Below are 22,674 nucleotides of genomic sequence, written 5' to 3' on the forward strand. Positions count from 1 at the left end.
TCTGGAGAAGCTTCTCCTTCATGACTGACTGTAGTAGAAATGAAGTGTAACTGCCACCTGGCTTGTTGCTTAACAACACTCCCCCTGCAACAGCTTTTTAAAACAAGGGTTTCCTTGGAACAAGTTGGCTTTTGTTACTCGTCAGCTACATAGATCCTAATTAAGTTGTGCTGGTGTCAGCTGTGCAAAATACTATTCACTTGATGGTGCCCCAGGAGGAAGTTAGAAAAAATATTTCAAGGAAAAGATCTTAACATTAAACAATACTTTTAAGCCTGTAAGTGCTTTGTGGGGCTCAGAGGAGGATAACATGTTGTGTAAAGTGCTGCTGGTGTTTAAAGTTCTTTGTAAGTCTGGGATGTAGCTGGCATAATTTTCTGCTCAAAGAAAAACCAACAAGAAACTCCTACTGAGTGACACACATGTCTTCTTTTTTTTTTGCTTTTAGGTCCAAAAGGTGAACCTGGACAGACTATTACAGAACCAGGAGTTCCTGGCCCCCCTGGTCCTCCAGGAAGAAATGGTGACCCAGGTCTTCCAGGTGAAGCATCAACTAAATATATGGAGAATTTTAAGAGCTTTTTATTCTGACATAGTTATTCTTGGTATCTGTGTTGATTTTCTTCTTTTAACAGGAGATCCTGGTCAGCCAGGTCAGCGTGGCTTACCAGGCATCCCAGGTGCAAAGGGAGAGCCAGGTATCCCTGGCATTGGACTGCCAGGCACGCCAGGCCCAAAAGGTATGTTTACAGCCATGATACTGTATTGTACTGACTGGAAGAGGGGACATTGAGGGTTGTCTCTTTGCTTTTGATTTCTGTCTCTAGAATCCTTTAAAAAAATGTTTGTCTTGAGTTTACATATCTTTATAATAGTTTCAAAACTATCAGGAGAAAAAAACCTTCTGAGCTCCCATTGCTCTGATCACTGTACTGATCCTTCATAATAGCTTACATTTTTCAGTCAACCAAGGACAAAAAATAAATGGGTCAAACTTTGGGAAATGATGAATGTTTGAGCTTGAGCCAATAAATGGTCTCCAAATACTGCCTTGAGATGTTAATGTTTCTGATGTGAACTGTTTCTAACTTTTCTTAGGGCACACAGCATGGGGAGTGCCCTTCTCTGAGAGAAGTCCCAGAAATCTTCTGTGTCAAAAACTGTATACTCAAAAGTTAACTCAGCCAAACAGATACCCCTCAAGCATGCTTGAGCTAGCACAGAACCTCTTTTCAGAAGTAACTTTTCACTGGCCCTAAGCATTTCTGAAACAGTTGTTCTAATGCTATGTTGCCCTCTCTGTTGCCCTAACCTTTATGTTGTGTGTAGGTTTCCCAGGGACTCCAGGTCCTCCCGGAGCTCCAGGAACTCCAGGTCGCCCTGGTCTAGATGGACCTCCAGGACCACCTGGTTTCCCAGGACAGAAGGTCTGTGTTTGCTTGTTTAATATTAAACCTCACTTTCTTTAGAGGTTTTTCTGCATCAGTGGGAAGCTGGTGGGGGGGATTTCACCTGCTGTTAGCTTTTGATGGCAGTAATTCACCTTCTCTACCTGAGGTTTGAGCAAGGGTAAGAAAAAAGAAATTGAACTCAAAGATGGTGGCATTTTTGCTTTGCTACTTCAACATTTTTGGGAGAGCCTAAACTTAGCCCATTTTTTAATTATTTTTTTTTAATTTGCTACAGGGGGATCGTGGATTTGGAGTTCCAGGACCACCTGGACCCCCAGGACCACCAGGCATAAAAGGAGTTCAAGGACCTAAAGGTGATCCTGGCTTCCCAGGAAATCCTGGTCTCCCAGGCCGGCCAGGATTTGATGGAACTCCAGGACCCAAAGGTATGGAAAACTCTCCTCTTTTCTGTTCCAAATTGAGCTTTAAAGGCTGTAGATGCGTTAGGAGTCATACAGTGGCTAAATGCAAGCAGTGCTGGCTTGAGAGGAATTACTTCAGGGTCCATTTTGTCCAAGTGAGATACACCTATGTAAAGGGCAGCTTGTGTTCTCAAAAGACCAGCAAGCAAGGGAGTAAATACCCATCTGTGGGTTCAGTGTCTGTCTCCTAAAGACAAATCCTGTTAATGCAGGGGTAAAACCTTTTCAGTAGAATAATTGTAATTTAGCTGCCTTGTGCTTTGACATGCAGAGGGATACAATTCATACTGTTATTCATTGTCTGCACCAAACTGCAGAGCATGCCTGGTTTGCTGGAGAGCATCTGCTGAGTGATGTGGGTTATGATGCAATGACATCTCTCTTGTGTAGCCCAGGAATGTAAACTGCATGCATTCCACACAGAGCGTGGACAAATCTCTGGCTTTTCTGAAGTGTTTTTTCCTGTGTGGGATCCCTATTTGCATGCAAGGATGAGATTTCAAGTACAATGTGCAGGCACTTTGCTTATGAAAGCATCTCTGAACTGAGTTCACTATTTAACTAAACAAGAGTGTTCTTTTAGGTGACCCTGGACCAAGTGGACCACCAGGACTCCCAGGCCCACCGGGCATCCCTGGCATTGGTGGTCAAGGTCCACCTGGATCTCCAGGACCTCCAGGTCCTGTTGGGCCTCCAGGTAAAACTCATATTATTTCTGGTATGTACCATGCAGATATACAAGACACTGAAGGTCTCACTAAACAGATAGGCAAAGAAAGAGAGACTATTTATATTAGGTTGACTGTTCTGCCAGTCTAGAGGATAAAACTTGGTGCATCATGATTTTTACTGAAAACAGAAGTGGAATTAGAGCTCTGCTGTTCGCACAACTTAAAGAGGTCTCAAGGATGTGAAACCCTGCTGTGGAGAAGACTCGGAGCTTCTGCAGAAGTTCTAGAAAGTGCTGTGACAAACTGTAAAGGGCTTAATTGTGACACTCTTCAGGACAAGATGGAAGCATGGTGTCATGTAGAGGCTTTGCAGATAAAGAGGAGGAAAGCTGCCTTCAGCTGCCTGTTCTGTGCTGTCACTCCGTGGCTTTCAAATAGCAAGATGGTTCTTAAATTCCAAAGCAGTTTTCTAGTTGACCAAAGTGTATTCCAAAGTCACTGGGTGGAGGTATTTTTCAATAACGTTTTTACATCATTATCTAGAAAATGAAGTTCTAGTTCAGAAAAAAGGCAGACAAACTCAATCCCTTGGCAGTGCACCCTGTCCTCTCTGTTTACATGGTGAGTGCAAAATCAAGGGAGTAATTCAGATTCTCCCTGATGTGACCGGGCACCTTTGTTTTTAACTTTTTTTCTTTTTTTTTTTTTTTTTTTTTTTAATGGAAGGTGAAGCACAATGCAACACAGTTCACATGGATAGGAGCAAAGCACAAGTGAGCCAAATGAGCTGGTTCATTATTTTGTGGAGGAGAAAATGTTCTCTAAGTAGTGAAGCGATACTGTTTTAACAAAAGCCTGTCAGTAAAAGAGGGTTGTATACATTGCTCGACATAAGCACACCTGGCAAAGTGTTAGAATTCCTCTTACCTCTGAGTTCTGAGGTTTCTCATTTCTTCACACACTTCTTTTTTGTTGTTGTTGTTGCCACCCAACAATTTTTGAGTCCTGTGAAATTTGAAGTAGATTGACAAAGTAGAATCTAAGAAGAGTGATAATTAGGATTAGTATCTGAAGGGAGTTTGATTGTCTTTTGTCTAAAATGACTGTCGACTGATGAAGGTATGAACCTGTTCCTTCTGTGTGCACAAAGTGTACATGTGCATGGATGCATATCATTCTAGTCACAAAGTTTGTTTAAGGAAATTCCTTTTGCCCTTCATTGTTATTCAGGGAATGGGCTTGCTGTGCACCAACTCCTGATGTTGCAAATGTGTGCAGTCACCACAGGGAGAACATTCTCTGTGGGCTTCAGCATGCCTGCTGCTAAAACACTTCAAAACCCATCTGTTTTGTGCCTGGACTGTTTACATTGCATGTGTGAGAGCCACTCTTGGTGAATGTTTGTATTTCAGCACTAGGATTGGCAATGTACACAATGCATGCTGAAAAATTTATGACCACCTGTAAAACCACAAGTCACGGGCTGATTGATCATATTCAGATCTTTACGAGCAGTGAGGCGAGGTTCAGCAAAGTGCTCAACTTGACGGCAGGAAAGCACTTGAGTAAAGAGGCCCATGGAGTTCGAGTTCTACTCACATGCATAAAGCATGGGTCATGTTTAAGAGTTTTGGGGGTTTTTTTGACATTTCCCAGTGGGGAAACTAATGTGTGATAGCTGCACCATCAAGCATTGAATGTATCAGTAGTAGGAGCAGGGGCCTGGACAATGTGCATAGCCATTCCCTGAGCCAGCAGGGAGGTCCCCTGCCTGGCTCACCGTGTTTGCTATATCATCCTGAACCTGTGGTTGCGCTTGAGGCTGAGCTGCAAGAGAAGGCAACACAGGATGTATTTGGAGTGAGGGGGAGGTATTTGTATTGGTTTGATTGTATCACCAAATGCACGTTCTTTTGTCCTTCTTGAACATCTCACGTTAGCAGGATTTAATTTCATGTGATCACTGGCTTATTCTGCAAAACAGCCATTTTGACAAATACAGTTATTATTACTAGTGGTGGATTTGAAACACTTAGTTTTGCTCTTGATGTCTGTACTGACTAATCATTGTGGCTACTAACGGCATGGTGGTTCTGAAATCTAGTGCATGGTTGAAGGTCCCACTTGAAGTCCTTGTTATTTCCCTTGTCACTGCTATTTCTCATGTTTGTGTGGAATGCCTTACATTCCCATCTCTCATCCTTTGTTTGTTTTACTAAGCTGTTTTGATTCTGTTCCTTTATGCAACATTAGGGTAAAGCTTCTGGGGCTCTGTTTTTCAGGTAATTTGAAAAATCCTTCAAAGAATTTCTCTGTTCAGAATTTGTTTTCTCTGCACCACTGCAGTAATTCAACATTTTTTTGTTTTTTTTAACTTTAGAATTTATTGTATTGTCTGTATTATTCTAATTAGGATATGGTTACATTTTTGAGAACCAGAAATTCAATTTGGATTAGTTCCTACTTGGAAAAGTTCGGTTACCATTTTAGGAAAAGAGTTTGTCTTGTTATTGGAACTTGGGGTTTTTTTTTGGTGTTTTGTTTTTTTTTCCCTACTTGCTGACAGAAACCCCTTAAACAGAGTGTATTCAGTCCCTCTCTATCCTCTGGAACTCTTTTTTTCTGCAAAGTAAGCAGTTTCAGGCATGTGACACCATAGTTTAACAGGGACAAGTTGCTGCCAAAGGGCAACGTGTTAAATAAATGGGATCTATAGCCTAAGCTGGCCAGAAAACTTGATCTTTTTAGTGTGCAAAGAACACATCATGACATCCCTCCTAGCCTTGTCCCTGCAGTGGAGAGTGGGGTGTCACCACTGCAGAGTTACAGAATATTTCTTATAGCTAAATGTGAGGGCTTGGCATCATGTTCTCATAATATCTCTGCTGGGGCATGTTATATTCAATGTGCTTTCTCTGTAGGTGTAAATTTTCATAATGGAACTAAAAGAATGGGGGGGGAAAGATTTTTGTGTGTGTGTATATTATAAAGAAGCAGTATCTTTGGAAAATCCCTGTTTGATGGGATTTACTGGAACGGGATGCAGATCAATAGGAATTAGATTGGTAAGGTATGCTCAGGTGCTCAGAAGGTGTCTAAGCCAGCAGTTGCATCTTTGTGTAAGAAACAGTTCAGAGAAGGCTTGTTCCCCTGTTGCAAAAAGAATACTAGACAAGGAGAGAGGGGAAAATAAGTTTATTTTTAAAATGTGCCATTGATATTTCAAAATTTTTCCCTGAGGTTTTGTTTCCCTGTACAGTGGTAGCTATGCTTTGAAACAAAGATCTCCAGGCTTCCTTGCGGTCTGGTTTCTCTTAACTGCAGCGATGTTGTATTTGTTGTACTTAGATCTGGTTTTGATAACTTTAGAGTAGATTTTTTCTTTGTTCTAACCTATCTGTGCTTTTATTTTGTTTCCTAACTTAACGACTATTGCAACTCCTTATTGCTACCTGTCTCAACTTCCTGATGAGCTCTAACTCGTTGGCTTTTGAACCTCAGGTTCCCCAGGTACTGTGGTTTCTTTACCAAAGCCTTTTCTTAACTTCAGATTTAAGAATAATCTTTTTTTTGGTCAGCTATATTTCCAGAGTGAGTATTTTAGAGTGCTCTGAAGGAAACAAGCTGTCTGCTTGTTTCAGCGGTGCCCTGAGCTCAGAATCCTTAGCATTACACTGCCTTAAGCATATCTTGACAAGTCATATTTTTCATTCAGGGAAATTGTAATGCCTTTTGCTGTCCTTCAAAAATATTCAGCTGATGTTATCTTAGAATGTAGTAAAATGGAATCATTAACAGAAACATACTTGTAGGAATCTCTGTACTTAATGATGAAATACGAACCAGTCTAATCTCTCTTGCCTTTTTATTACCCAGACTTAAAGGGTTGTTGAAGACTTGAAGGGTTGTTGTTTTCTTTTTGAGATTGATTTTTTTCATTATTCATTGTATTTGCTTCAACTTGGTAATGTTTTAGTAATGCTTCTCTTCAGGAGAATGTGGCCTTTTAACACCTGGAAGGCTTAAAAAGATAAATGACTTTAGAAGAATTGCAGGGTGTTCATCAGTGCTAGGAGTGGACTGTAGATGAAAATGAGCCATTCCTACAGTACTGCACCCAGAGACACATAGATCTCAGACTTGCCTGAATCATTGCTAAAAGTTTGTGTCTTCAACAACATTGTCTAGGGTTGCAGGGTGTTCCAGGGGAGAAAGGAGATCCAGGTCCTCCAGGCTTCGACGTTCCTGGTCCTCCAGGTGATCGAGGAGCCCCAGGATATCCAGGACCCCCTGGTCTCCCAGGGCCTCAGGGTTCACCTGGCCCACCTGGCCGGGATGGAATACCTGGATTCCCAGGTAAGTTCACAAAGGCCAAACTAGTTATAGGTGAATGCTCTTTATGACTGTGCATGCCAGCTTAATGAGTTGGATACAAGTAACCCTTATATACTTAAAAATTATAACAACATTAGTTGAATTAAATCCTTGTCACCTCCACTCTTCCCTGTAACTTAATTCAAATATTTTCTGCCTTACTGTGTTTCATAACTGTCAAATGTCACTGGTCATCATTGTTATGACACTTCTCTTTTTTGATTATTTTTTCTGGCCAATTCCAAAAGCCAACACATAGTTCTAAATGTTAGTTTCCTTATTCCATGTGTTAGAGTGGTCTGTTAGATAATCTGTTTCGCCCTCTGGAATAGAAATCTCAAAAGTCAATTTTGAGACTCTTTGTCTTCAGATAGAAGGGGCGATACAAAAGATTCTCAAGTAATGTGTACCTAATTGTCTTTTTGGCTTTCAGTAAATTCAAGTTTGCTTTCAAGCAACTTGTTTCAAACCAGGGAACTAAACTTTTTGGAGTTCTAGATACACTTTCTACCACCAAGAACAGTGTACTGCAAACTTTCTTCCCAGGACCTAACTGTGGAAATTTTTGCCGCAATTTTAAAGTGTCATTTTATCTGATTTACATCTATGTGAGAGCTGAGTGCTTGTAATTCCCTTAAAGCAGGCATTATGTCCATGTGCTGGTTAAAAAATACCATAGAAATTAAGTTAAATAAAAGTTACTTACTGATAGTTTTTGAGGTTTTGTTCAGAATGAAATTGATGATTCATTGCATTTAGGTGCCAAAGGTGAGATGGGCGTCATGGGAGCTCCTGGACCTCCAGGGCCTCCAGGAACCCCTGGAAGAAATGGCCTGCCTGGCTTGAAAGGTAATGTTTGTTTTATCAGCCCCTGAAGAGAATGCAGAGTGCTGTTTTCATAGCCTGTGTAGTACATAGACTGTGTAGTACATCTGGATCTTCATTACTGGAATCTGCTTAGGTTATCTTCTTTTGACAGGGCTGCTGTTCAGAATTGCTTTGCAGTTTTAAGCCATAGCATTCAGTTACTCTCTTTTTAATTGATGTCATGAAATGTTAGCTATTTTAAGAACATTACTTTTGGGTTGATGGCATCGAAGTAGGGCAACGCTTCTGAAGAACACTGTAGAGTCTGCTTTAATCAGCAGAAAGAAGAAAATCAGTAGCTTTGGCATATGGAGTCATCCAGAATCAGCTCTGTACGTATCAGAGAAACTGTTCTCTCTACATTTTCCCAACCCCTGTGTTGGGAGATCAATTTTGAAAGAGCCTGACAGAAGAAAAGCCGACTCATTTCCCTGGAGCAGGGAGGCTGTGAAACCGAAGTTGCTGTAGCTCTTGCAACTCCTGCTGGTGGCACAGTGTGGTGAGGTTCTGGGAGCTCTCTGCATGTGGCTAGTGCAGACAGTTGAGCTGGGCTGGCCAGAGCTAACAAACAGCCTCATGCTGTCCACTGGCTCAGCTTTGTTTCAGTGCTTAAGGTGTTGTGGAGAACCTTGAATAAACTGACTGATCATCTAGTGAATTGAATAAATGTATAAATTCTGGACTCTCTATGCAAGAAAAAGCATTACAAATATGTTAGCCTACCTTATGGAATTTTTTTTCCTTTTTGTTTTCTGTCCATACTGTAGGTAATAATGGATTACCTGGTCCACCAGGATCTCCTGGACCAGTTGGGCAAAAAGGTGTCAAAGGTGAAGCAGGCCTGCCAGGTCCACCTGGAAAAGTTGATCCAAAACAGCTAGGAGCAAAAGGAGAAAAAGGCGAGCCAGGTGTTCCAGGTACAGAACTCTGCATGTGGGTCTGGGGAGGTGATTTGTCCTCTTTGGGTAGTTAGTGACCTGTAAGTGAATCCATACAGATCATTCTTTCTTACTGAAAAAAAGCAATTCAGACTACAGAGGTGGCTTAAGGTTCTTTTATTTTAGGCTTTTTTTAAAGTGGTTCTATGACCAAGTTACTCTGTATGTGCAGTGTTCCTGCTCATTAACTGTTACTATGGTTTGGCATACGGAGATACTGGAATAGTCTAAGGTGCTTTCAGCAGGATTACGATCAGGTCTCCTAGGTGTTATTCCTAAGCATGATAAGAGATGATTACCACTGCTGCTGTGCTGGCTGTGTTCCTGCTGTCTTGAAGGCCCTTGGGCCTTTGCCTTGGATAGAGCTGTAAAGGTCATCTGCTCACACATCACCTCCAGATTCTCCCTTTGAGTATCTCTGTAAGCTCACTCTCCTGTGAAGTAAAATTCATCTCTGTGTATTTCTACTTGGGAAGCTGGCAGCCTGGAAGGTTTTCTAAGTTCACTCAAGTTTGCTTTCTCATTTAGTGGCTTCCTCCTCCTTCCCATGCAAGGGTTCTGATACCTCCTTTGAACTCCGATTTAGTCTTGAGAAGAGTAAAATTATTCTACCCTAGAGAGAAACAGAATGCCTTTCACTAATGTTGGCCCACCTATTACTGTGCTAATTTATCTAAGGTATTAATTTCTGTGAAGCCTAGGTGGGCTCCTGAGACACTTAACCTTTTTATATTTTTTTAGTTTCCTTTTTTCCCCCCTTCTTAAGTAAGAGCTGTAGAGGGCAGATTTAACTACCTGCAGGGCAACACAAAATAATTGTATGGGATAATAACCACAAAGAATTTAGAAACATCCGCTAAAATACCTGCATTACTTTATATTATATATTGGCTCCAAAATGCTTCTGGTGTAGCAATGTAATTAAGCATGTATTTAATTAATGTAGATGAGTAGAGAGAGGTTAGCATGAAGTCTGGTCATCCAGAAAGTCCCTTCTGAATGAACTATATCTACATTAAAGTTACTTTTTCCTCTACTTATTTATACTGTTCCTGTTCTGCAGTGATTTCAAACTTTCTAGAAGCAATCTTTTTTTCTGTGATACTCCTCTTTGCTAAGCTAGGGGGAATTATATTTACTGAAGAAAAATCTGTATTTGTATTTTTATTCCCCTGTATAGGTACATCAGTTCTCTTAAGGTAAAAGAAAACAATAGTAGTAGTAGTAATAATAAATTGTATCTTCTTCCTTTGAGGTGTCCCTGGTTTATCAGGACAGAAAGGTTACCAAGGTCTCCCAGGTGACCCAGGCCCACCAGGACTTAGTGGCCCACCAGGTGTGCCTGGACTGCCAGGTAAGTAAACAAGGTCTCAGATGGACAGTTTCTATCTGTAGCAATTTGCATGTGTTTATATCACACAAAGCTTGGATGCTAATCCAGGAGTATCTAAGCAAAGCTTAGGGATTTACACTTGAAGCTGCAGCACAGTGTTGGGACATTTAAAGTCATTATCCAAACAACAAGCTTTGAGCTCTTTCCTTCTGCCAGACCCAAAAGCAGTTTTAAGCTGATCCCACTGAAGATTAGGATAGCTTTAGTACTTACTGCTTGAGCAAGCGATGCGACTGTGGGGTCTGCCAGCAGGACTTGTCTGTTTCATGTGTTTATTTCTTACATTGTTAGTCGCTGGACTCATACTTTGCAAATGGCCAAATTTCATGTCTCTGCTTTAAAGAATTGCAAGGATCAAGAAAACTAATTCTGTTTTGCACTGCTCCTTCCTACAGGTATAACAATTTATCTAAAATCTTGAATTTTTACTGACTATGTCTAATGTAGACTTTACTCTCAATATCCCATTGTGCTTGGGGAATTTTTTAAACCACCCAGGGCTGTCACTAGTTTGAGCTTTGTAAGTCTCATTTAATTCTTTAACAGAAGCTACTGACTATCTATTGCAATTGAGAAAGAGGTAATGTGTTCATTCTGCAGAACAACTCATGAAGCATCAAGTCACCACCAGTACTAAATTGTTTCAGATAGTTACTAAGTCATGGACTGAGATTTGACCCTTTTCAAAGAAGAAGTCACCCTTATGTCTTGGCTCAGAACAAACAGATGTTTAATAATCTAATATTTCACTGCAAATGGGTGTGAAAAACCATGTAAGAGCAGGGTAAGGCCTAAAGTAACTCCAAATCCATTGCCTTTGTGATTAGATGACAAGCATATTCATATGAGAATGCGTGACTATCAGAAACGTTTAATTACAGCTATGCTTAATTAAAACCACAACTTTTCTAGGCATCAAAGGAGACATGGGGCTTCCTGGGCAGCCGGGACCAACAGGACCTCCAGGGTTAAAAGGTGCCATGGGAGAAATGGGCCTTCCAGGTTAGTTTCTGTGCTTGTATTTCACTTCATTTTGGCCAGTGCTTTCATGTAGTACAAAGGTGGATCTGCTCATGTGCTGTATCTAATAATGCATTTAAATGGCAGTGCAAATGAGAAATGCATAGAGCCCTACATAAATATTTGCTGAAATAATACATAAGAAATTGGAAATACCCAGTAAAACAGAAAATGTAAACAGCAAATATATTGTAAAAACTTGTTACTTTAAAAGTGCTTCTGGATGTAGAAGTAGAGTGATCTACATTTTGTAACTGTCATGTTTTTCTGGTTTCTCAACATTACACTCTGTGAACATTCAGAAAAGATGACTCTGTAAACTCATCTGTGAGAAAACAGACATTAGATGCAAGCAAAAGGGAAAAAGAAATTGAATTCCATTGTTCAGAAAGATTGCTGAAACAAAAATTCCAGTTTCTGAGGATGCTAGTGTTAGATCGTGCCAAGATACTACAACGAGTGCTGGGATTTGTGTCATTTAAGAATTTTAAAAACAGAAAACTGAGGAATGTTATGCTAAAAAACCATGAGAGGTTTTTAGCTAATTAAGTTTGCCTTTAAGAATAAAAACACCTTAGGGATTCAGAGCCTACTACTCAATTTTTGTAGTCATTTCTAGTTCAGTTGCTATAATTTGAATGATTTCTCTAAACCACTGCCTAAGTTTTATTTATATTTATAAAAACTGTATTTTATTTTCTGGACAGGTCCCCCAGGGATTAAAGGCAGCCAAGGAACAGCAGGACGTCCAGGCCAGCCTGGGCCTGCAGGATTTCCTGGGCTGAAAGGGGAGAAAGGTGACCCTGGTCCTTCCAGCATCGGTATTCGTGGTCTCCCTGGACCAAAGGTACATTTATAAGTTTCTTCAACAGAAAATTCCAGGAGAAAATTAGGTTCTCTGTTGATTTGATTTTTTTTTTAACTTGTATTTACAGGTATACATAAGATATAGATAGATAGATAGCTAGAGATATATATGCATGTAAATGTATTGGTAACAAGCAGGATTGTCTATGGTTTGTTCTTTTCAGGTGGGAGCACATACTTCTAATTTTAAAGGTGCAAAATATTTAAATGTAATTTATCCAGTTAAAGTGAAGATTGATTACTAGACCTTTCAGGTGGGATTTAGGTAGTGGCCTAGTCTGTGCTGTGACATCTGCTGCCATTTTAGTACTTTGGAGAGGTTTATGCAATGAATGTAATCGTTCCCACGTTGTTAATTCTAAAAAAATGGGGACAATATGCCTTTAAGAATAAATTACCAAGGACTTGAAATATTGTGATTACTGCTAACACTTACCTGTCTCATCCTTTCTGTCACCTACAAAAAAGTGGCAAGAAAATCAACATCATATCTAGCAGCCTTCACCGATGCTTTATAATTGAGGTTAAACAGCAATTAGTTTAACAGAAACATTGCATGATTATAGCTCCACAGGTTTGGGGTTTTTTTAAATTCTGTGCTGTCATGGAGTACAAAATCTCTGTGTCTTCTGAAAGAGAACATTTTTTCCTTTAATGTAGGCCAGCTCTGAGTAACAGTTGTAGGGGAAAACTGTTTAAAAATCTCCACAATCGCAATTTCCCATTAATGTGGTGTGTGAGCTGGTTAACACAAACTGGATATAAACAGAAGTGTACACAGGGTAAGACTGGGATACATACAAGAAAGGCTTAGCCATCTTACAAAGACTGAGTTCCTATTTCTGCTTAATGTTTTCTAGGGTGATCTTGGTTTGCCTGGATACCCAGGTAGTCCAGGCAGTAAAGGTATAGCTGGAAGTCCTGGTTTGCCTGGACTTCCAGGCAGTCCAGGTGCAAAAGGAGAACCAGGCCTTCCTGGATTCCCAGGTAATTCTGAACAGGATTTTTTCATTTTCCCTCTTGCTTATTTGTCTATACATCAAAACACACTGGCTAATTATTGGAAGGCTGCAGCTTCTTTCAATTTTTGGCAGTCTTCTGCTTCTAAACTGTGTGCTGTTGGAGTTGTCACTGCAAGAGTGTGTGAATGCATCACTTGAGAATGCCCTCTGAAATTATTCATCTGCTCTGGGGGGATATAGCAGTTGTGTTAGCTGATGCTTTCCACTCCCCACAGCAATCAGACTCCTACCTCCTCTGACCCACAAAATGCCCATGTTTGACTTCATATTTTTCCTTCAGGAATCAATAAAAAAAGATGCCAGGAAAACTGGGCTTTTCTAATACCACTTATTGTCTTAAGTTCTAAGAAGAACATAACGAAATTAGGTTTTGCGTTCTACTCTAAAAAATCTCAGTAGAGTTATAGATCAGTTCTTTCATTCTTCATTTAAAGAAACAAGGTGTTTACCTATGCTGCATCTGCAGCAATAAAAGCTGTTGTAGAAGCATGCTTGAGCTGCTTTAATGTAGGAAGTTAAGCAATTTTTAACAAGTGTGGTCATAGCAGCGGGAGCTTAGAAGAGAACAAAACCTGGCCGTGAACTTGGCAGGTTTTAACCTCTGCTTCATGTCATGCCTGAAAGATTGTGAAATGGTTTATTGAGACACTACCTTGATCAGGTTCAGGTGCTGTTCACAACACACACTGCAACAGACCAATTGTTTTTCCTCCCTCCCATTCACTTCATGCTGTAGGGGTGAGAATCCACTGTAAATTCTAAGACTATTTTTAGTAAGATCCTTTTTTTCAGGAAAGGAGGAGTGGATTGGGAAAGGACACCAACCACACTCCATAGTGCTCTTAATTTGCTGTCAGGCATCTGTTTCTAAAACAGTAATTTCCTAGCAGATTGCCAGATTTACTGTGTCCTTGGCCATGGGCACTCAACAGTTGTGAAGAGAGAGAGTCTTGAGAGTAGCAGCAAGGACAGCTGTTCTAGGTTGTTTTGTTTCTGTACATTCTTTGCTTGCTAGTTCATCTCCTTGATTAGCTATAAATCTGCAAAATTAACATAAATACAGTATCTTGATACGATTAACTCATTTGTTACTCAGGGCATCTTATATTATTGCTGAAAAGCCATTATTGAAGTGCCTGTACTTTACAGGAACATCAGGAATTCCAGGACCAAAAGGTATTGAGGGGCCTCCAGGTAGCCCCGGTCTGCCTGGACCACCTGGACCAGTAGGTGAGCATCAACAGCAAAGGTCAGCTGCTTCTGTGGAAAAGATAACACATGAAGCCACTTCCTCTCTTCTTACATATTTAACATCATAAAAATGAATCTATGTGTATATAGATGGTCAAACACCATTGCACACTCAGTTCTCTGACTTTAAACAGAAAAGAAAGAAGTTTTAACTGTCTCTTGATGACTTCTGTCTGCTGTCATAGTCATATCATTAGTTGTTGAAACAAGAAGTTACCTGTTTCAGTATTTACCAGCTTTATTTACGGTAAGTACTCCAGTGGCCTGACCTGTTTTTATAGGAGCAAAATTCTAATTTATTTTAAAGGGAAGCACTGTATTATTTTTAGCAAGCACTAACAGCTTAAAAGGTCACAGATGTAAAAGCCTTTTCTAAATTGTCAGGGGAGGAGAGAGATGGAGAGAGAAAAAGGTTTTAATATTAAGATTACACCCTTGTGAGTGTATTACATTGTCACTCTTCGAGATTCAGATGGTGAGGAGGTTGCTTTTGTTTCATTTTGGGTTATTTTGTTGCAGGTTAGGCATTACTGCACTAATGTATTCTCCCCCCTTTTAGGTGATACTGGTCGTCCTGGCCCCCCTGGCCCTTCAGGGGAGAAAGGACAGCCTGGTCGAGATGGCATCCCTGGACCAGCTGGTCAGAAGGGCGAACCAGGTTAGATATCCTTCCTGGTTTTCTCCTCTTCATTCTGCATTGTGAAGTCCCGTTCTCTCTATTCTGTATTCCCTATAACTGTCCATATACCTCTGAAGCTAGTCCTGTGGCTCCCGGCTGCTGAATGATTCACAAAGGGTGCTGTCAAGCCATCAGTGCAGTACAGAATAAGAATTCAATTGGCTCTTAGATTTTTACTAGCCAAGTTACACACCAGCCCCTGTTCCTGTATTCCATGGTAGCTGTATTGCTTCAACTCAGCTCAAAATGGATCAACAATGTAATGTCTGCCTTAAAGATAGAACCCCAACCAAAAATACTATGTATTAACTCCCAAAATCAGAAGAGCATCTTTGGAATGGATGGAAATACGACAGTTACAGGTATATTTGTAGCAAAGCCTCTAGCTTTGGTGTAGGCTGGTGAGTCAATGAGAACCCTGGTGGTCTCAAGAAACCAGAGATTTAGGCAAACTGCACTTTTGTCATTCTCAGCCTCATATTCCTAGTCCTGGAGACTTCACAGCTAAGTGTTCTTGATTAACTGGATCTGTTTCTTCTCAGGTCTACCAGGCATTGGGCACCCAGGACCTCCAGGACTCCCAGGATTGTCAGGTAAAGTTTCTCTCTTTTCCTTTGTTTGAAAGACTGAATGTAAAATATATTTATAGACACACAGACACAAAAAAACCCACATTGTATTTTCTGCAACAATTGAATGCCATAGCAACAACTAAAGTAACTCTTTCTCAGCAGACCATTTTCAATTAACAGCAGTAATAAAAACACTCATTACTGACTACTGAAGGTTGTAACTTAGCAATCATGCAGATAGGTTAAATCCACACAGGATCAGTCTCTACTGTGTGGAACTTTGATGATTTCTGTCAGTAAATAAAGCATTCATACAACAGATGACAAACAAAGCTGCCTGCTGTGATTTCAAAAGGAACTTCACTACCTCAGTTCCATTACTTTCCAGTACCATTAAAGCTCCTAAATCCCTTATGCTTATTTTGCAAGTACACTTTAATTTTCATCAGGGTCTTAAAAAACATGAGGAAGTCTTAATAATGACAGATTTCTTCACAGAAAACATGGATTGCAGGCTTACAAATTCAGGGGATGTTTATGAATTACAGCATCACTGAGCAGTAAAGTGAGACTTAGAAAAACCTTTTAACATATCAGAAGTTACAGCACTTTATCTTGCAAGAATTATTAGCCTTAACTGTTTGCTGAATGTTAGACCCATTTTACACTGTCTCACTGCACAAATGAGGTGAGTTGTGGCCAGACCTGCATCTTCTGCAGTTCGACATCTGGACTTCTTTGCACATGGCTTTATGACAGAACTGATGAACGTGGCTGTTTGCTTTTACAGGACAAAAAGGAGAACTGGGATTACCTGGCCCACCGGGGCCCCCTGGACTGCCAGGTCTGAAAGGAGAACCAGGTTTCCAGGGATTCCCTGGTCTACAGGGTCCACCAGGTCCACCAGGATTACCAGGGCCACCTCTGGAAGGTCCTAAAGGTAGCCCTGGCCCACCAGGTGTTCCAGGAAGACCAGGTAAGAGCATAGTCCATACCTATCAACATCTGCCAGTACTTTCATATTTTGCTGGTAGGTTATCAGCCTTCAAACTTTCTTAGTTTATTTGGATGGGTAAGTCCAAGCCTCATGGCTTAGGTGTCAATGTTTAGGGGCAACTAGAGGATTTTATTGCCAAAAATAACAGTATCTGAAATTAAACCAGTCTGAGTTTCTATGAATTTCTGATAACCTGGCAGCAAAAGTCTAAAGCGTAAATGACCGGGCGATCCTCCGCATGCTGTCCCAGTAATCACCTAGCGAGCACGGTGCCGGCCTTTGAACATCTGATGCCTTTGCAGTATTGTCACCTGATCAGCAAATGTCACCACGCACAAAAAGCCTAAAGTAACAAACCCCATCATTTTAAGAGTCATGAAATCAAATTCACAGCATGATCAAATTGGATATCTGCCTCTCCGTCTTCTGTCATGTAACATCAGTCATTGCTCCATTATCACGTGGCTCCATGGACTCAGTGCACCATCATGCCGTGTTCATCTTTCAGTTCTGTTTGCATTTTGTTCCTGCACCAACTAATTTCTGGGAATGAAAAAAACACTATACTGAGGTAACATTGCTGAGCAACTCCCTGGCATGTATTAGAACTGGATTTGTATTTTGTGTCATAGAACTGCTCTTGAAAAACCTTTCTTAATGAAACTGTCACGGCTCTGGCTCAAGCTTTTTTGCTATATCTGGAGTCTTCTGATACAAGAGGAGGCGATCCCAATGAAAAACATTTTTAGAATGGAAATTTATCAAAGTATTTTCACTAGAACTGGATTAAGTAATATTTTATTATTCTTAATTGCAGAAAAAGCTTTTCTCTCATGCAGAGCTCTGGGTTAATAATTCACAGACAATCACATCTTCCTGGTTTCCTATTTGGTTAGTGGAAAGAGGAGTGCGTGCCTTCCTCTCTTCTCCTGGAGGAAATTACTCCTTGCTGTGCCTAGGGCTCTGACCAGTCAGTAGAGCATTCCTACAGCAAGTTGTTAGTCCTAGTGTGCTTTCCACTTTCCATGTGGCCTTGTCCTCCTCTGCCTAGTTGCTTACTGGCAGGTAGGAACATGGGCCAAGTAAGCTCAGCTCTGCTCACTGTGGTTAGAGTTGCAGCTGGGGCAAGTGGGAGGAGAAGTGAAGGAGTAAGAGACAATGAGATGCTGGACTTGGGGTTTGTAATTTAAGTGTGCCCAAATAAAGGCCTAAGACATCCTAGATCTCAGGATCTTATACAGATAATTTTTCAGTGTGTAGAGTAGGACAGCAGTTAGTTTGGCATGGGAAGCTGCCTGGTCTTTAAGAGTACAAGTGACTGGTCCATAAGATTACAGACTTTCATTTTTTAAAGGATTCTTTTACAGAGGACATCTCCAAATTAAAAACAAACACACAAAAAAAACCCCAAACCAAAAAGACCCAACCAAACCCAGCTAAGCAGCTCCTGATGTGTAATAAAGCTATCAGCTGAGATTCTCTGCTGTCTTGTAGCACTGGTGTTTTGATGAAACTCCTCATCCTGTTCCCACTTTGCTGTATAAATCAGGTGCTTACTGACTGGAGTCAGCTGGGAGGTAGAGCAGTGGTGGGACTCGTTTTTTGCAGTTTTATGAACATTGGTGAGGGGGAAACAACCAGTGAGGTTTTGCTCAGCCATGTTCTCTCTCTCTTTCTCTCTCTAATTTCCATTTTTGTTGCATGCAATGTATAAAGCGAAGCATTTGGTTTGCTCAGTTATGCCTGAACTAATGTGGATAAACCAAACTATTATTGCAGTTCTGGTACAATCAGCACTCCAGCCTTTTGTTTCAAGTGATAACAGTCTGTTGTTGGAATGCTGATTCTGTAACATTTCAACATAAGGCAGTTAGTCATAAAAGCAGCTGTGTGGCTGTCAAATTACCCCTCTAGAAGGGACAGAAATAAAACCAGAAGCTGTATGAGTATAGTGTTTGTTGTTGACTTCTAGATGTATTCTAAGATTAGTAAAAGTGATGAAGTCAAACGTGATGTAGCTCTCTGACTAAAGTTGAGTTTCCCTTAAAACAAATGCTGATATTTGGTGTTGGAACAGATATATTAATAACTGATTATAAAACTAAGCCAATTTCCAGGGCAACAAAAGCTTGCTGTTACTCCACATGTCTGTTTTCATTGCTATGAATAATAATAGTTTGGTGTTTTGCATACTGTATGTAAAGGAATATTGAGCTAAATCTAAAAAGAAAGGTTTAGTTGAATATGTTAGCTTGTTGATATTTCTAACAATTTTGATGTTTTTCCCCTTGTCCTAATGATGACCTTGGTGAACTCTGACCCCCTACTCCCAGGTCCCTCAGGTTAGCCCCTTAACTCCAACATAATAACTTTGCATGAAAATGAATGTATATACTTTTGTAGTGTCTAAATGTAGATATGCCAAGTCATTTCTTAGACATACCTTTTAATTTGTGGTAGGAAAGAAAAGCTTAGAGTTCGCTTTCAGACTCTCTATTGTCGTAGGACTGGCATAGAAAGGACACAGATTTGTGCTCCCCGTGGTGGGAGATCACTTGGTCCCGATTTGCAAGGCTGTTATAAAGTGTCCCCAAGTCTGAACCTTGTGTTAGCATCTTTATTCTCAGTGCAGCTGAACACAATATACACTGGGTTTCATCTTTTTGAGAGCATATTGCTTTGTCCTCCCATGCCTTTGCTGTGCAATTGTGTGTTGCTGCCTGGGCGAGTGACAGTATTCATTTTTGTAACACCTGCTACTGTTGATTTTGAACACTCTCAAGTGACTTAAATAAATTAGATGCTTCTTTTATACCAACAGTGTCTGTAGGGAAATTTATACAGGGTAACAGTGAGGCTTTACTTTCCCAGTGTAGAGCATTGTAACTCTGCAGCACAGAGAAATCCACATTCCCATTGCTTTGCTTCACCAGCACATCAAGAGGAAATGAGGAAAGCCCTTCCTTTCACATGCATTTAATGAAAATGAAGAATACAGTCCTCCTCTCCCTAATGATAGGGCAGTGGAGCAGGACTGGTAACAACGTGGCTATTTTCACAGGCTTATCATAATTTTAGTTTATCAACATGTAACATCTGTGTCTAGATTGAAAATGACTTGGTGTATCTCTTTAATAATCATGATGTCTTTAGGTTTTGCTATGATGACCTTCAGGAAGCAAACAAAGAAAATTCAGTGCAGGAATACGTTAGTTTGTAGTGTCCTGCCCTAAGTACTGTGAGGTAGCAAATGTGGTAGCCCCTGACGTCTGGGTCCTAGCTTTATGCTGCATGTAAAACAGTGACTGTGGCCTTACCTTTTCATTAAACGCCGGTCACGCAAGCAGTAACCACACTTTGAGTGAGGACAGCTGTCATGGGTGTGCTGGTGTTTTGTTGCACCCTGTGACTCTGCTCAGCCAGAATCCCATAATCAGCAAGTATAGGACAGATTAATTAATCATAGCAAAACTTACCTACTGGTGAAATATAGTTTATAAGTACTTAACAGTAACAATGAAATGTCCACGTCATTATTTTTAACAACTGTATTATAGCTAGTATTTAAAGTAATTTACCACATATGTCAGAAAGAGTGCATTGAGGTAAACCTGATGTGTATTTATTGTAGTTTTCAGCAGCAAACTGCATGATGATACATTGATAGATTTCAATCATTTCACTGACATGCAAGATGCAAGTGGCACAGGAGCTCAAATATGTATTAATTGAGGGGCATGGTAGGGTAGCTTACCTTTTGAAAAGAGGACATTTAAGTGATTTTTCTAAGGATGTCACCACATGCCATTCTCCATAATATCTTCAAACCAGTAAACTAATAGATTGGGGTATTTTTATCAAGAAAAACTAATGCCCACAAGACAACAAATTCTATGTCTTTAAGTTCTGCTGTGTCTTTGCTTATAGCATTTGCAGCCTTGATGATACATGCCAGTCCTGCTTATCATTCCAAAGAGGGTATAAGCCTACTTTTCATACCTAGACTTGTATTCAAGATGGCTGAGGCTCATACCTGATTAGAGGTGACAAGTCCTTCAGTTAATCACACTTCCCCCTACCCAAAGCAGAATCTTGCTCCAGAGAAAGTTGTCCTGCATATTTGCCAAGCTCCAAGCCCTGTGATGTTGAATATTGTCAGTGAAATGGTTAAACAGTGCAACCCCCACTGTGAGTAGGACTAACCAGTTGCAGGCCTCAGCTGTAATATTAAAGCAGTAACACATCCTTTGGTAAAGCTTTAAACTTGCTGTTATGTGAAGTGTCAAATTAGTCTCAGTAGAGCCTAGTCACCAGAATAACTTGTATCTGAAAATACATACCCTTGTGTATTCATGTATGGTTTTATGCATGCATGTGGATTATACTGTATATACAAAATATGCTGGTGAAATGGGTTGTTGTGTTAGTGTATTTGCTGTCATCTGTACTATTTCTAACTAGTAATCTTGTTTTGTACTGTGTGATGTCTGACCCTTCTAACATCGATCATTGGGCTTTGGTGAACTCTGATCCTTCCAGGTCCTCCAGGTTAGACTCTTAACTTGGTCACTTTATTTTACTGCGTTGCACTTGATGTAAGAGAAATGGATGTTTTCCTGTCCTTCTGCCGTTGTCTTCTGAAGGACTGTGGTTACCCTGCAGATCCTACGTGTTTGATTAGCATGCCGCAGGTGGTAACCTGGTATTGTTTTGCATGTGTACAGTACTAGACCAGTGCAAAAGAGCAAAATGAGCCCAAAAAAAAAATCCTTGCATGATGGGATGTTTTCTGTAGCTGAACCTGCTGCAGGATACGTGTGAAATCCGGTAGAAAACTGCTGTTGGCTTTAAAAAGAACGTTTTTAAAGGAATGCTATACTCAGATTTGCATGCAGAAATACAGTTCATCAAATGTATACACTGCATAGAGACTTTGAGGGTGTCAGAGGAGATGTTTAATTATTCAAGGCTGCAGAAGAATTGAAAACCCAGCATACTGATAAATGTTATTAAATGTGTTGTCCCACAGGGGAGAATGTCACAGCACTGCCCTGCAAAGAGATCCTTTTGTTAATCCAATTATGAGATCTAACGTGTAAAATGTTATTAACTGTTGCTGCACTTGCTTACAGTTTGTTTTGCCACAAATTAACATCAATTACCTTCTGTTTAGATGGTTTAGCATGGAGAAAATAATTAAAGACCAGCCCAGTTCCTCTATTGAATTTACACAGTGTAATTCTACTAAAGACAGACAAACCAGTTGGAGGGAAAGTCCTTCAACGTAAGGAGGTTTCTGCACCTTGGATTATTACTGAGGCAAGAGAGAATGATGGGCTTCCTGCTGCTCAGCAGTCAGTGTACACTGGGCTCCTCAACAGGAGTATCAAATCCCCAAAGCACAGAAAGCAGCAATATTTTGTGTTGTTGAGATTGGCTTCTAAAGGAATTCAGCCTAAGACAGCACTTGGGAGATGCTGAGTGTAATGCAGGTCAGCAGGGGTTATATTTGTACCATCCAATTTTGGGTTTCTTGGCTCCTACTAAAGGCACCAGTTTGGTCACTGATAAACTTCTAAGGCAGATGAGCTGCACTTTCTTCTGGACAGCCCTGCTTCTCATCAGCTAATAAGGAGCCTTTCTTCCTGATTTGGGTAGCGCAAATATTCCCTCCATTTATCTTCCTTTTAGTTTATCCTCAATTCAGCCTTGAAATAGAGCTGGGCAGTCAAGCCAAATTATCTTTTTCTTCCCTCCCTCCCCTCCCCCCACTGAAGGAACGAGCTTGGGGAGAATGGTTGATACATACTGATCTATGTGTATTTGTTCTGCAATGTTAAGGTCCACCAGGCCCAGAAGGTCCACGAGGGCCACCAGGCAGTGGAGGACTTAAAGGGGAAAAAGGGAACCCAGGTCAACCTGGCCCACCTGGCCTGACAGGGCAAAAGGGAGATCAAGGACCACCTGGACGCCAGGTAGGACAAGAAATGGAGTTTTCCTCCTGCTTTATTTCTAGGTGCAATAAAAATGGAATATATTTGGGTGGAAGATGCAGTTTATTGTAGTAAAGTAAAAGCCTAAATGTGGCAGCTAACATCCTGTCTTGTAGCAAGTCAAAGGGTCTTTCCATTCATTGTTCCCCAGTATCTG

General features: G+C 40.6%; 1 protein-coding gene across 1 annotated transcript in view; it reads left to right on the forward strand.

The window, feature by feature from the left end:
• The window catches only part of COL4A5 (collagen type IV alpha 5 chain), a 68,192-nt gene that overhangs the window by 37,114 nt on the left and 8,404 nt on the right, over nt 1-22,674 (forward strand). The window contains exons 27-44 of the mRNA XM_054169803.1: nt 449-541; nt 636-740; nt 1,330-1,427; nt 1,687-1,837; nt 2,457-2,570; nt 6,046-6,054; nt 6,733-6,900; nt 7,678-7,767; nt 8,553-8,702; nt 9,979-10,077; nt 11,029-11,118; nt 11,844-11,983; nt 12,864-12,990; nt 14,175-14,255; nt 14,836-14,934; nt 15,498-15,548; nt 16,318-16,503; nt 22,366-22,499. Of these exons, the coding sequence (XP_054025778.1) occupies nt 449-541; nt 636-740; nt 1,330-1,427; nt 1,687-1,837; nt 2,457-2,570; nt 6,046-6,054; nt 6,733-6,900; nt 7,678-7,767; nt 8,553-8,702; nt 9,979-10,077; nt 11,029-11,118; nt 11,844-11,983; nt 12,864-12,990; nt 14,175-14,255; nt 14,836-14,934; nt 15,498-15,548; nt 16,318-16,503; nt 22,366-22,499 (1,985 nt within the window). The remainder of the gene's footprint in view (nt 1-448; nt 542-635; nt 741-1,329; nt 1,428-1,686; nt 1,838-2,456; nt 2,571-6,045; nt 6,055-6,732; nt 6,901-7,677; nt 7,768-8,552; nt 8,703-9,978; nt 10,078-11,028; nt 11,119-11,843; nt 11,984-12,863; nt 12,991-14,174; nt 14,256-14,835; nt 14,935-15,497; nt 15,549-16,317; nt 16,504-22,365; nt 22,500-22,674) is intronic.

This window comes from Dryobates pubescens, chromosome 18, assembly GCF_014839835.1.
Source record: "Dryobates pubescens isolate bDryPub1 chromosome 18, bDryPub1.pri, whole genome shotgun sequence".
NCBI lineage: Eukaryota > Metazoa > Chordata > Aves > Piciformes > Picidae > Dryobates > Dryobates pubescens.